The sequence below is a fragment of the Pristis pectinata genome, chromosome 39, assembly GCF_009764475.1.
Source record: "Pristis pectinata isolate sPriPec2 chromosome 39, sPriPec2.1.pri, whole genome shotgun sequence".
NCBI lineage: Eukaryota > Metazoa > Chordata > Chondrichthyes > Rhinopristiformes > Pristidae > Pristis > Pristis pectinata.
In genome coordinates, this window is record NC_067442.1 from 5,543,365 (window position 1) to 5,558,304 (window position 14,940).

A 14,940-nucleotide genomic window follows, 5' to 3' on the forward strand; every position below is an offset into this window, starting at 1 on the left:
ACCTGAACCCACTGTCACCGTTGCAGGCTTCAGATCAGTCTGCCAGAGAGTGAACCTGCGGAAAACATCTGGCCTGGATGGAGTCCCTGGCTGTGTGCTCATATCCTGCGCAGAGAAGCTGGCGGGGGTATTTGCAGACATTTTTAACCCCTCACTACTACAATCTCAGGTTCCCACCTGCGTTAAGACCACTATCATCCTGGTACCAAAGAAAAATAAGGTAACGTGCCTTCATGACTACCACCCGGTGGCTCTGACATCCACCATCATGAAGGGCTTCAATAGGCTGGTCATGGCACACATTAACTCCAGCCTCCCAGGCAACCTCAACCCACTGCAGTTCGCCTACCCCTGAAACAGGTCCTCGGCAGATGCCATCTCCCTGACATCACAGGCATATCCCTCCCCGCCATCAGTGGTATCTACAGGAGGTGCTGCCTCAAGAAGGCAACGTCCGTCATCAGAGATCCCCACCATCTTGCCTGTGATGCTGCTGCAAGTAAGTTTTTCATTGCACCTGTGCACACATGGACTTGTGCGTCTGACAGTAAACTCCACTTTGACTTTGATCTCAGGAGCAACTGGATAATAAAGACACCCATGTCAGACTACTATTTATTGACTACAGCGCCACCTTCAATGCTGTAACTCAAAGCAAACTCATCTCCAGGCTCCTAGACCTGGGACTCAGCACCTCTCTTTGCAACTGGATCCTTGACTTCCTGACCAACAGACTGCAATCAGTGAGGATCAGCAGCAATACCTCCGGCACGATTATTCTCAACACTGGTGCACCTCAAGGCTGCGTCCTCAGCCCTCTACTCTACTCCCTATACACCCACGACTGCATGGCCAGATTCTGCTCTAACTCCATCTACAGGTTTGCAGATGACACAATTGTAGTGGGCCGAATCTCAAATAACAATGAGTCAGATTACAGAAAGGAGATACAGAGTCTAGTGGTGTGGTGTCAAGACAACAATGTCAGCAAAACAAAAGAGCTGGTCATTGACTTCAGAAAGCGGGGGGGGGGGGGCACGGTGCACATGCTCCTGTTTACATCAACAGTGCTGAGGTCAAGAGGGTTGAAACCTTCAAGGTCCTGGGAGTGAACATCACCAATAGCCTATCCTGGTCCAACCACGTAGACACCACGGCCAAGAAAGCTCACCAGCGCCTCTACTTCCTCAGAAGGCTAAGGAAATTCACCATTCCCCTGTTGACCCTCACCAATTTTTATCGATGCACCATAGAAAGCATCCTATCTGTATACATCACAGCTTGGTATGGCAACTGCTCTGCCCAGGACCACAAGGAACTTGCAGAGAGTTGTGAACACAGCTCAGCACATCACAGAAACCAGTATCCCCTCCATCTACACTTTTCGCTGCCTCAGTAAAGCAGCCAGCATAATCAGACCCCCACCCACCCCGGACATTCTCTCTTCTCCCCCCTCCCATCAGGCAGAACATACAAAAGCCTGAAAGCACGTACCACCAGGCTCAAGGACAGCTTCTATCCCGCTGTTATAAGACGATAGAATTGTCCTCTAGTACGATAAGATGGACTCTTGACCTCACAATCTACCTCGTTATGACCTTGCACTTTATTGCCTGCCTGCACTGCACTTTCTCTGTAACTGTAACACTTTATTCTGCATTGTTATTGTTTTCCCTTGTACTACCTCGATGCACTGATGTGATGAAATGATCTGTATGGACGGCATGCAAAACCAAGTTTTTCACTGTACCTCGGTACATGTGACAATAATAAGCCAATTTACCAGTCACCAGTATCTGCAGTTCTATCATTTTCATTTAATGTTTTAGGTTGATGGCTCTTCAATGTTACATCCTGTAATAGAACATAGAACAGTACAGCATAGGAACAGGCCATTTGGCCCAATATGTCTGTGCCGGCCATGATGTCAAGTAAAACTAATCCCATCTGCCTACACGTAGACTATATCCCTCTGGAGCTGAAACAGTTAAATTATAGATATGTTCCCTGAACAACACGCATGGTCCCTTGAGTTTAGAAGATTAAAGGTCACCCTGATCTCCTGTTGAAGTCATTTAGTTGGGAAGATACAGAGGAACCATACAGCAAGTGAGTCCAGAACAATGGGACATAGTCTTCAACTTAGAACCAAGTGACTTGGCAGGGATGTCAGACCGTTCAATGCCTCAAGCTGCCTTCGCCTTACACTAAGGTCATGGCTGATCCATCCTCCCTCTTGTCCACTTTCCCGATCCCTCCTCATAACCGTCGATTCCCTTACTGATTAAAAATCTATCCCAGCTTTGAGTATAATTCAAGTATTCTGCTCTGGAGAGTGGTAAACACAGCCCAGTCTATCACGGGCTCGTTACTTCCTTCCATCCTGCCCATCTTCTCCGTGCGTTGCTTCAGGGAGGCGAACAGCATCGTGAAGGATACCTGCCACCCTGGGTCATTGCATTTTCTCCCTCCTACCTTCTGGGAGAAGATACAGGAGCTTGAAAGCCCGGACATCCAGACTCAAGAACAGCTTCTTCCCCACTGCTTCAGACTCTCACACGCCCCCTTCCTGGCGGTGCTGCCACAGTCTCAGACTCTTATCTCCACCTCTCCCGATTATTCCGTTATTGTCACTTTAGCATTTCTTTTTGCACTACTTCAGTTTGCACGATGATCTTTGCACCAGTCTGCTGTTTTGTGCTCACTGTACTTATTATAAGATCACATGTCACATGTACATTGAAACACACAGTGAGATGCACCTTTTGTGTAGAGTGTTCTGGGGGGCAGCCTGCAAGTGTTGTCATGCTTCCAGCACCAACATAGCATGCCCACAACTTCCTAACCTGTATGTCTTTGGAATGTGGGAGGAAACCGGAGCCCCCAGAGGAAACCCACGCAGACACACGGGGAGAACGTACAAACTCCTTACAGACAGCGGCCGGAATTGAACCCGGGTCGCTGGCTCTGTAATAGCGTTACGCTAACTGCTACAATCACCATGTACACTGCTTACTCTGTGAGTCTCATGTGAATAAGGAATTTCATTGCAATCTGGTGTATATAAGGATAAACCAATCTAATCTAATCTCCTTGGCTTTCTGGAGCAAGGAAATCCTGAAAGGAAGAAATTCATCGTCACTGTAGTCGTAAACAGATGCCCTCATTCTGAGACCATGGCCTCTAGCAATAGGCTCTCCCACCAGGGGAAACTTCCTCACAGCACTTAGACTATCAAGTCCCTTGACAATTGTATAAGCTTCAGGAGGGCTGTCAGTAGGGATGCAATCACAAAGAAGGTGTGCCAACGTCTTTACTTTCTTAGCAGGTTAAGGAGGTTCGGCTTGTCACTGAACACTCTAACAAACATCTACAGATGTGCTGTTGGAAGTGTCCTGACCGGTTGCATCACGGTCTGGGACGGCAATTTGAACGCGCAGGAATGTAAGAAGCTGCAGAGAGTCGTGGACTCAGCCCCAATACATCACGGGCACATCCCTCCCCACCATTGGTGGTATCTACAGGAGGTGCTGCCAAATCTACCGTCAAAGATCCCCCCACCATCCGGGCTGTGCTGTCTTCTCACAGCTCCCATCGGGCAGGAGGTACAGAAGCCTGAAGTCCCCACACCACCAGGTTCAGGAACAGCGACTTCCCTTCAACCATCCGGTTCTTGAACCGACCGGCACAACCCTAATCACTGCCTCAGTACAGTGACACTGGGACCACTTTGCACTACAATGGACATTGTTTTTTTTTGTTCTAATTGTGTTCCTTCTTGTAAAAATTGTGTTTAATTTTTATGCTTTTCTTGTGAGTGTTGTGTCTCTGATACTCTGTGCCTGTGATGCTGCTGCAAGTAAGTTTTCCATTGCACCTGCGCACACATGGACTTGTGCGTTTGACAGTAAACTCAACTTTGATTCTCAATTTGTCAAAATTCCAACAAGCATTAAACCAGCCTGTTCAATCTTTCCCTCTAAATCAGTCCCTCTTCCAGGGTCATCCGAGCGAATCTCCCCTGAGCTACCCCCAATGATGTCATAGAGTCATACAGCATGGAAACAGGCCATTCGGCCCACCTTGTTCTACTGACCAGTGGGCACGCATCCATAATTATTCCATCTCCCAGCACTTGGCCTGAACCTGCTCTGCCTGGGTGATTCAAGTGCTTGTCTACACACTTCTTAGATACTGTCAGTGACTCTGTTTCCACCGGTCTCTGGGTGAAAAAGGTCAAAGAGGGCAGGAAACGGGGACCCACTGAGCTCAAAGGGGGCAGGAAACAGGTACCCGGTAGGTTTAAAGGGAGCTGGAAATGGGGACCCATTGAGCTCAAAGGGGACGGGAAATGGGTACCCAGTAGGTTTAAAGGGAACGGGAAATGGGGTCATGGTGAGTTTAAAGGGGCTGGGAAACAGGGTCCTGGTAGGTTTAAAGGGAGTGGGAAACAGGGTCCCATTGGGTTTAAAAGGAGTGTGAAACGGGGTCCCGGTGAGTTTAAAGGAAGCGGGAAACGGGGTCCCGGTGAGTTTAACAGGAGCGGGAAACAGGATCCCCAGTGGGTTTACAGGGAGCAGGAAATGTGGTCCAGGTCAGTTTAAAGGGAGCGGGAAACAGGGTCCTGGTGAGTTCAAAGGGAGCAGGAAACAGGGTCCCGGTGGATTTAAAGGGAGTGGGAAACGGGGTCCTGGTGGGTTTAACGGGAGTGGGAAACAGGGTCCCGGTAGGTTTACAGGGAGTGGGAAACGGAGTCCCGGTCAGTTTAAAGGGAGCAGGAAACCAGGTCATGGTGAGTTTAAAGGGAGCGGAAAACGGGGTCTCGGTGAGCTTAAAGGGAGCGGGAAACGGGGTCCTGGTGAGTTTAAAGGGACCGTAGGAAATAGGGAACTCTGGCAGCATGTTCCAGGTACTCACCACTATCTGGGTCGAAAAGATCCCCCTTAGATCGCCCCTCTAAATTTCTTACCCTAAACCTACGTCCTCTAGTTTTAATTACCTCTGATAAGTTTCCTGCGGTCTACCGCCCCTTTACCCCTCATAATTTTTGGTACCCCAATCATGTCTCCTCAGTCCTCTCCACTCTAGGGAGAACGGACCCAGCCTCTCCAGTCTCTGCTCAAAAGTGAAACACTCCGTCCCAGGCAACATCCTGGGGGATATCCTCTGCACCCTCTCCAGCGCTGTCAGCTCCTTCCCACAGTGTGGTGACCAGAACTGCACGCAGTACTCCAGCTGTGGCCTGACCAAAGTTTTATAAAGTTGAGCAGAACCTCCCTGCTCTTGGATTCAATGTCCCAGATAATGAAGGTCACACCTTCTTGACCACGTTATTTCATTGTGCTGCCACCTTCAAGTATCTTTGGACCGACATCGAGGTTCTTCCGTTCCTCAGTACTCCCTGGGACCCTACCATTCACATTAGTGCTCCCAAAATTCATCACCTCACATTTATCAGGATTTATGATAGTTGCTTTCCTTAAATAAGGGGCCAAAAATGTTCACAGTACTCCAGATGTGGTCTAACTGGTGCCTTGTACAGATATAGTAAGATCTCTACTTTTGGACTCCAGTTGCCTTGAAGTAAAAGCCAGCATTCTGTCACCCTTCCCGACTACCCGCCGCACCCGATACTCTGGTCGTCAGTTATTTGGAAATCCCAATGGCTTGGCATGTGGCTCACAAGGTTCTGTTTCCCACTCCCTTTGAACTCACCGGGACCCCGTTTCCCACTCCTTTTACACTCAACTGAACACCGTTTCCCACTCCCTTTACACAGTGCACAAGTGGATGAGAGTGTTGTCCTATCAAGTGAGGCCAGACTGTTTGGGTTTGTATGCCTTTACTGAGATTGGGGGAGAGGATGTGGGCAGGTGGGTGATCTTATTCAATCATGTCAGGTCCTAAGGGGGCTTGACAGGATAGATGTTGAAACATTTTCGCGATGGGGGTCTCAAACAAAGGGACGCAGCTCCTAAACAAGGGGCAAGACAATTAAAATAGGAAGTTTCTTCACTCAGAGGGTGGGGAATCTCTGGAATTCCAGAGATGGGGAGGCATGCAGGGTTTGGAGGGGGTTGTAGAAGACTGGAGGGGCTCACAGAGACAGGGAGTGGTGTAGGGGTTGGAGGGGGTTACAGAGACAGGGAGGGCTGTAGGGGCCATAGGAGGTTATAGATAGGGAGGGGTGTAGGGGTTGGAGGGGGTTACAGAGACAGGGAGGGGTGTAGGGGTTGGAGGGGGTTATAGGTAGGGAGGGGTGTAGGGGTTGGAGGGGGTTATAGATAGGGAGGGGTGTAGGGGTTGGAGGGGTGTAGGTGTTGGAGGGGGTTATAGATAGGGAGGGGTGTCGGGGCCGGAGGGGGTTACGGAGATAGGAAGGGGTGTCGGGGCCGGAGGGGGTTACGGGGATAGGGAGGGGTGTCGGGGCCGGAGGGGGTTACGGGGATAGGAAGGGGTGTCGGGGCCGGAGGGGGTTACGGGGATAGGGAGGGGTGTATGGGCCGGAGGGGGTTACGGAGATAGGAAGGGGTGTCGGGGCCGGAGGGGGTTACGGAGATAGGAGGGGGTGCAGGGGCCGGAGGGGGTTACGGGGATAGGAGGGGGTGCAGGGGCCGGAGGGGGTTACGGGGATAGGAAGGGGTGTCGGGGCCGGAGGGGGTTACGGGGATAGGGAGGGGGTGTCAGGGCCGGACGGGGTTACGGGGATAAGAGGGGTTACGGGGATAGGGAGGGGTGTCAGGGCCGGACGGGGTTACGGGGATAGGGAGGGGTGTCGGGGCCGGAGGGGGTTACGGGGATAGGGAGGGGGTGTCGGGGCCGGAGGGGGTTACGGAGATAGGAAGGGGTGTAGGGGCCAGAGGGGGTTACGGAGATAGGAAGGGGTGACGGGGCCGGAGGGGGTTACGGAGATAGGAAGGGATGACGGGGCCAGAGGGGGTTACGGGGATAGGGAGGGGTGTCGGGGCTGGAGGGGGTTACGGGGATAGGGAGGGGTGTCGGGGCCGGAGGGGGTTACGGGGATAGGGAGGGGTGTAGGGGCCGGAGGGGGTTATGGAGATAGGAAGGGGTGTATGGGCAGGAGGGGGTTACGGAGATAGGCACTCACCTGGAAGCCCAAGCACCGTCCGTAGAAGCAGCCCTTGTGCATGGAGTTCGATTCATGGAGGAACTCCTCGGACAGGCCCCTCTCCTCGCTGAAGAAGAGGTCACCGAGCTTGTTGGTGGTGAGCAGTTTCTGGGCGATGTAGAGGAGGGCGCGGAGCTGCCGCAGGGCCGAGCTGTAGGCCTCGATCTCCATCAGGTTGTGGCTGGTGCGGAAGAAGATGCTGTGGCGGTTGGCCGAGATGTAGCGGGCCTTGTGGATGATGTGGAGGACACAGGAGCGCACCACCTTCATCAGGCTGCGGTAGCCATTGGCCGGCGTCCGCTCGTCAAAGTCAAAGTCGGCGCAGACCGCCGAGAAGCTGAGCATCAGGGGCTGGAGCCCGCGCCCGTGCTCCTGGATTTGGGTGAAGGCAGCGATGAAGCGGCGGGAAGTCTCTGACAGGTTCTCCTGGAAGAAGCGGACGTTGTCCTCGGTGACAGACAGCAGCACTAGGAACATGGTCCTCGTGTCCATGGAGGAGGCGTGCTTGATGGACCCTGGAGAGGCAAAGTCAAATTTACTGTGTTGCAAGCCAGGTTGCTGTTTAGTGAATGTCCCTTTAAGGCAACTGGACAGTAGTGTAGTCGTGTGTGTATAGTGCTATCTGAGGACTGCAAGACTATATATGGAGCGTACTGGCTGTTGCCCAGGGAGATGGGGTGGGTGGGGAGAGAGAGAGCGAGAGAGAGAGAGAGAGACAGAGAGACAGAGAGACAGAGACTGAGACTGACTGACTGCCGGTCTCTGTATCTCTGGATGAAGAACAATAGCTGTGTCTGTCACTATACAATCCATGTACGGAGTTTTGGAGCAATCTGTGGTGTCCACTTTGTCGTTAACCTGTACTGAAAAGCAGGTATATCTGTGTACGTCCATGTATCGAGTGCCCTCAGTGTGGCAGATACTTTGGAACAAAGCAATGGAGATCTTCGGTGACTGAGGTGTCGTATGGGTTCCGTTGTGGAACTTGCGGATTTTGTAAATTCTCTCTACTATCTACTGTGGTTTTTAAAAGCTTCTGCTCATCGTTCTATCTTATGACTTGCTGAACTGAACTTTGAGAACTATTCCTAGACTTGGGGTTTGGGAACTTGCCACACACACACTTCGAGTTTATTTTGGGCTTAATGTTTAATATCTAACGTTTTTATTTCTCTTATTATTACAAGTAGTTATTAATAAATAGATTCTAACACTTACACATGGCTCGTTGTGTTTCTATTGTTGCTGGTACATAACAACTGTCAGATGCACAAGTCCATGTGTGCAGCACCATCACAGGCACAGAGCATCAGATAAGCAGCATTCACAAGAAAAGCATGAATTAAACATAAATGATACCCAATTTTCACAAGAAAGAACACCATTAGAACAAAAACAATGCTGTGCAAAGTGGTCCCAGTGTTGCTGTACTGAGGCAATGATTAGGGTTGTGCCGGTCGGTTCAAGAACCGAATGGTTGAAGGGAAGTCGCTGTTCCTGAACCTGGTGGTGTGGGGAATTCAGGCTTCTGTACCTCCTGCCTGAGAAGATGGCACTGCCCGGATGGAGGGGGAATCTTTGATTATGGACGTTGCTTTCTTGAGGCAGCGCCTCCTGTAGATACCACCAATGGTGGGGAGGGATGTACCCGGGATGACGTTGAAGGGAAGAGAGGCAGCCAATTATGTTGGCTATTGCCCGGGCAGATTAATCTACTTGGGAACCCAACAAGTTCCTTGTTTCCCCATGTGCAGCACACCAGGAGGAACACAAAACGAACACCTCCCTTGGCTCCCAGGTAACCAGGCAATTCGCCTACCGCTGAAACAGGTCCATGGCAGACACCATCTCCCTGGCCCTACACTCATTTCTGGAGCATCTGGACAGGAAAGACACCTACGTCAGACAATTGTTTATTGACCGCAGCAGCGCCTTCAATTCCATAATTCCAAGCAAACTCATCTCTAAATTCCTGGACCCGGGACTCAACACCTCCCTTTGCAACTGGACTTTCTGACCAACAGACCGCAATCAGTGAGGATAGGCGGCAATACCTCTAGCACGATTTTTCTCAACACTGGTGCCCCACAAGGCTGCGTCCTCAGCCCTCTACTCTACTCCCTATTAACTCACGACTGCGTGGTCAGATTCTGCTCTAACTCCATCTGTAAGTTTGCAGATGACACCACCGTAGTGGGCCGTATCTCAAATAATGATGATTCAGAGTACAGGGAGCAGATAGAGAGCTCAGTGACATGGTGTCATGACAACAACCTTTCCCTCAATGTCAGCAAAACAAAAGAACTGGTCATTGACTTCAGGAAACGGGGCGGTGTATATGCTCCTGTTTACATCAATGGTACTGTTGTGGAGATGGTTGAGAGCTTCAAGTTCCTGGAAGTGAACATTACCGATAGCCTGACCTGGGCCAACCATGTAGACCCCATGGTCAAGAGAGTGCATCAGCACTTCTACTTCCTCAGGAGGCTAAAGAAATTCGCTACATCTCTGTTGACCCTCACCAATTTTTATAGATGCACCATAGAAAGCATCCTATCCAGATGCATCATGACCTGGTATGGCAACTGCTCTGCCCGGGACCACAAGAAACTGCAGAGAGTTGTGGACACAGCTCAGCACATCACAAGAACCAGCCTCCCCTCCATGGACTCTGTCTACACTTCTTGCTGCCTCGGGAAAGCAGCCAGCATAATTGAAGACGCCCACCCACCCTGGACATTCTCTCTTCTCCCCCCTCCCAGCGGGCACAGGATACAAAAGCCTGAAAACATGTACCACCAGGTTCAAGGACAGCTTCTATCCTGCTGTTATAAAACTATTGAATGGTCCCCTGGTATGACAAGATGGACTCTTGACCTCACAATCTACCTCGTCGTGGCCCTTGCACTTTATTCTGCATTCTGTCATTGTTTTCCCTTGTACTACCTCAATGCACTAATGCAATGAAATGATCTGTCTGGACGGCATGCAAAACAAAGTTTTTCACCATACCTCGGTACATGTGACAATAATAAACTAATTGACCAATTTAACTCCATCACATTCTCAACTACCCTTGCAAAATGTGGATCAGCGCTTGAATCACTAATTTTCCCAGGATGGAAGTGTCAAATACTTTGTAAAGTACTTTACTTTACGTAAAGAATGTTTCCAAATAAATGTTTCATAAGACCGTAAGCTATAGGGGCAGAATTAGGCCATTCGGCCCATCGAGTCTGTTCCACCATACAATCGTGGCTGATTTTTTTTCAACCCCATTCTCCCACCTTCTCCCCGTAACCCCCTCACCAATCACTAGTTTGCAAGTGATTCAGAAACATTCTTCACATCAACTACTTCACAAGTTAATTCATTGTGTTATTTAGTTAATGGCAGTTGAATGAAACATGGCCACTCTGCATTGGAAACACTCAATTAGCCTGCTTGAGGGTGCAGAGGAGATTTACAAGGATGTTGCCTGGAATGCGGAGCATGCCGTATGAAAGCAGGTTGAGGGAACTCGGCCTTTTCTCCTTGGAGCAACGGAGGATGAGGGGGGACCTGATTGAGGTGTACAAGATGGTGAGAGGTATTGATAGGGTAGATAGTCAGAGGCTTTTCCCCAGGGCTGAATTGGTGGCCACAAGAGGACACAGGTTTAAGGTGCTGGGGAGTAGATATAGAGGAGATGTCAGGGGTAAGTTTTTTACTCAGAGAGTGGTGAGTGCGTGGAACGGGCTGCCGGAAACGGTGGTGGGGGCGGATATGATAGGGTCTTTCAAGAGACTGTTAGATAGGTACATGGAGCTGAGTAAAATAGAGGGCTATGGGTAAGCCTAGTAATTTCTAGGGTAGGGACATGTTCGGCACAGCTTTGTGGGCCAAAGGGCCTGAATTGTGCTGTAATTGTCCTATGTTCTATGTTCTATGAGACAGCTGCCCTTATTTGTGTTACATGGCCTATAACTAATCAGGGTTAAGTTTTATAATCAAATAAACATTCCCCGGTGAGTCAGAACCATTCTTTACATTAGGTAATTTGCAACCAGTTACTTAATTGTTTTATTTAGTTAATAGCAGTTGAATGAAATGTGGGTTCAGACTTTATTCCTTGGAGAGTAGGAGAATGAGGGGTGACCTTATAGGCAGGCACGGTAGTGTAGCGGTTAGGGTAACACTTTACAGCGCCAGCGACCGGGGTTCAATTCCGGCCGCTGTCTGTAAGGAGCTTGTACGTTCTCCTCGTGTGTGCGTGGGTTTCCTCCGGGTGCTCCGGTTTCCTCCCACATTCCAAAGACATATGGGTTAGCAAGTTGTGGGCGTGCTATGTTGGCACCTGAAGCGTGGTGACACTTGTGGGCTGCCTCCCAGAACACTCTACGCAAAAGACGTATTTCACTGTGTGTTTTGATGTACATGTGACTAATAAAGATCTTATCTTAAAAGTCATGAGGGGCATAGACAGGGTGAAAGCACACGGTTATTTTCTCAGGGAAAGTTAATGAAAAACTAGAAGGCATAGGTTTAAGGTGAGGGGAAACATTTAAAAGCGGTAGAGGCCGGTACAAATACAGCATTTAAAGGACATTTAGATGGGTACATGGACAGGAAAGGTTTAGAGGGATATGGGCCACACGTGGGTAAATGGGATTAGATAAGATGGGCATCTTGGTCAGCATGTGCCAAAGGGTGCTGTGTGACTCTAGCGGACATAAGTTTAAGGTGCGAGGGGGAAAGTTTAAAGGAGATTTACAAGGCAAGTGTCTGTTTTACAGAGAGTGGAGGGTGCCTGGAACGGGCTGCCAGGGGAGGTGGTGGAGGCAGATACGATAGAGGGGTTTAAGAGGCATTTAGACAGACACATGAACAGGCCAGGAATGGAGGGATATGGATCATAAACAGGCAGATATGTAGTTTAAATTGTAATCATGGCTGGCACCGACACAGTGGGCTGAAGGGCCTGTTTCTTCTGTGACCACGAGGGTTTCCCTCCAGGTGCTCCAATTTCCTCCCACATTCCAAAGTAGGCCAGATTGTTAGATATTGGAAACTGTGAATTTCCCCACGTGTAGGTGTGTGGTTAAATCTGGAGGAATTGACAGGAATATGGGGAGAATAAAATGGGATTAGTGTACCCCCAGGCCCAAGGACAGCTTTTGTCACGCTGATTTAAGACTATTGAACGGTTCCCTAGTACGATAAGATGGACTCTTGACCTCACAATCTACCTCGTCGTGGCCCTTGCACCTTATTGTCTGCCTGCACTGCACTTTCTCTGTAGCTGGGACACTTTATTCTGCATTCTGTTATTGCTTTTCCCTTGTACTACCTCGATGTACTGATGTGATGAAATGCTCTGTATGGACGGCATGCAGAACAAAGTTTTTCACTGTACCTCGGTACATGTGACAATAATAAACCAATTTACCAACTTAAGTGGGTGGTCTATGGTCAGTACGGACTCAGTGGTCTGAAGGGTCTGTTTCCATACCGTATCCCTCTGTAACTCTGTGACCAAAGAGAGAGGGAGGAATGTACAAAGAGTGGGCAGAGGAATAGATAAACAGGCGGTGGATGGAGACAGGGTTGGAAACTCTGAGGATCTGCAATTAGGAGCAAAACTCTTGTAACTCGTGAAATACTAGTGGATGTTGATGATCAGAGGGACCTTGGTACACCGATTCACAAAGCAACAATATGAGGGCTCACTGGCTGCCCCCCGGTAATGAACAGTTTCCGTTTTTACAGAGGTCGATAAGTCGGGAAATAGACCAAAACAAAATCTCTCGAGATGGTAACCATACCTGAACAGTATTGCAATGAACAGCATGATGAGAGAGAGAGAGAGAGAGAGAGTGGAAACGAGTTCTACCCTCCGTAGGAATGAACATGGGTACATATAGGGTCATAAAGTTGTACAGTATGGGGAAAGTCCTTTTGGTCCATACTAGTCCATGCTGACCTAGATGTATATTCAAGCTAATCCCATTTCCCACCACTTGGCCCATATCCCTCTAAACTCTTGTCATCTTAAGTGTATCTAATGTACCTGCCTCAGCCACTTCCCCTGGAAGCCACCACCTGCTGTGTAAAAAAGTTGCCACTCAGGTTCTTACTAAAAACCTTTCTCCTCTAACCTTAAAACTACATCCTCTAGTTTTCCATTCCCTAACCCTGGAAAAAGGACCGTTCACCCTATCTATTGCCCCTCATGATTTTATAAACCCTCATGAGATCACCCTCGGTAGACTAAAGGCCGAGCCTGTCCAACCTCTCCCTACAACTCAGTCCCTCGAGTCCTGGCAACATCTTTGTAAATCTTTTCTGCACTCTTTCCAGCTTAGTCACATCTTTCCTATAACAGGGTGACCAAAACTGAACACAATACTCCAAGTGCGGCCTCACCGACATCTCGTACAACCAGAACACAACCTCCCAACTTCTATATTCAGTGCCCTGACTGATGAAAGTCAGCGTGCCAGAAGTCTTCTTCACTTGTCTACCTGTGACTCCACTTTAAGGGAACTATGCACCTGTACTCTGAGGTCCCTCTGTTCTACGACACTCCCCAGGGCCCTGCCGTTCAATGTAAAAGTCCTACCTTGGTTTAATAATATTATGGGAGCTCTTTCAAATGCAAGGGGTGTCCACAAGTCGGGTGTTTGTAATCCGGGGACGGACTTTATCAAGGTAAGAGGCAGGTAAACCTTTATTACATGCAAGCACCGCAGAGACAGCGCTGGAGGTTGAGTATAGGGGCTATTTTTAAACCCCTGGTTCGAGATTCACCCACAGAATTACCCACACAGCCACTCATAGAACTCTGGTTAGACCACACTTGGAGTATTGTGTTCAGTTCTGGTTGCCTCATTGTAGGAAGGATGTGGAAGCTTTAGAGAGGGTGCAGAGGAGATTTACCAGGATGCTGCCTGGATTGGAGAGCATGTCTTATGAGGATAGGTTGAGTGAGCTAGGGCTTTTCTCTTTGGAGAGAAGGAGGGTGAGAGGTGACTTGAGAGAGGTGTACAAGATGATAAGAGGCATAGATCGAGTGGACAGTCAGAGACTTTTTCCCAGGGTGACAATGGCTAACACGAGGGGACATAATTTTAAGGTGATTGGAGGAAGGTATAAGGGGGATGTCAAGGGTAAGTTTTTTTACACAGAGAGTGGTGTGTGCGTGGAACGCACTGCCGGCAGAGGTTGTGGGGGCAGATACATTAGGGACATTTAAGAGACTCTTAGATAGGCACATGAATGATAGAGAAATGGGGGGCTATGAGGGAGGGAAGGGTTAGATAGATCTTAGAGCAGGATAAAATGTTGGCACAACATCGTGGGCCGAAGGGCCTGTACTGTGCTGTAGTGTTCTATGTTAGATCTCTCCCAGATCCCCTCTAAATCTCACACCCTTTGCCCTAAATCAATGACCTCTAGTTCTATCTACGTGGGAGAAAGTTTCCTGCAGTCTACACTGCAGTCTCATAATTTTATATACCTCAGTCATGTTCTCTCTTAACCTCCCTCTGCTCCAGGGAGAATGGACCCAGCTTGATAGCCTGCGCAAGAGGAAGAGGGCATTAAGGTTCACAGCAGGATAGATAGAACATAGAACAGTCCAGCACAGGAACAGCCCTTCGGCCCACAATGTCTGTGCTGACCATGATGCCAAATCAAACTAAACCTATTTGCCTGCACATGATCCATATCCTTCCATTTCTATTTTTTTTGGAATTTTTTGGATAACTTGGAAACCAAGGAACGATTGAATCTACCTGCTCGCTAGAAATGGTTTCCCTGTACACGGATTA

The 14,940-nt window shown here is 49.2% G+C and overlaps 1 protein-coding gene across 4 annotated transcripts in view; it reads right to left on the reverse strand.

Moving 5' to 3' along the window:
- Positions 1–14,940, reverse strand: part of lipeb (lipase, hormone-sensitive b) — a 111,872-nt gene that overhangs the window by 60,488 nt on the left and 36,444 nt on the right. For all 4 annotated transcript variants that reach the window (XM_052045495.1, XM_052045493.1, XM_052045494.1 and 1 more), the window contains exon 2: positions 7,109–7,644. In XM_052045495.1, the coding sequence (XP_051901455.1) occupies positions 7,109–7,644 (536 nt within the window). The remainder of the gene's footprint in view (positions 1–7,108; positions 7,645–14,940) is intronic.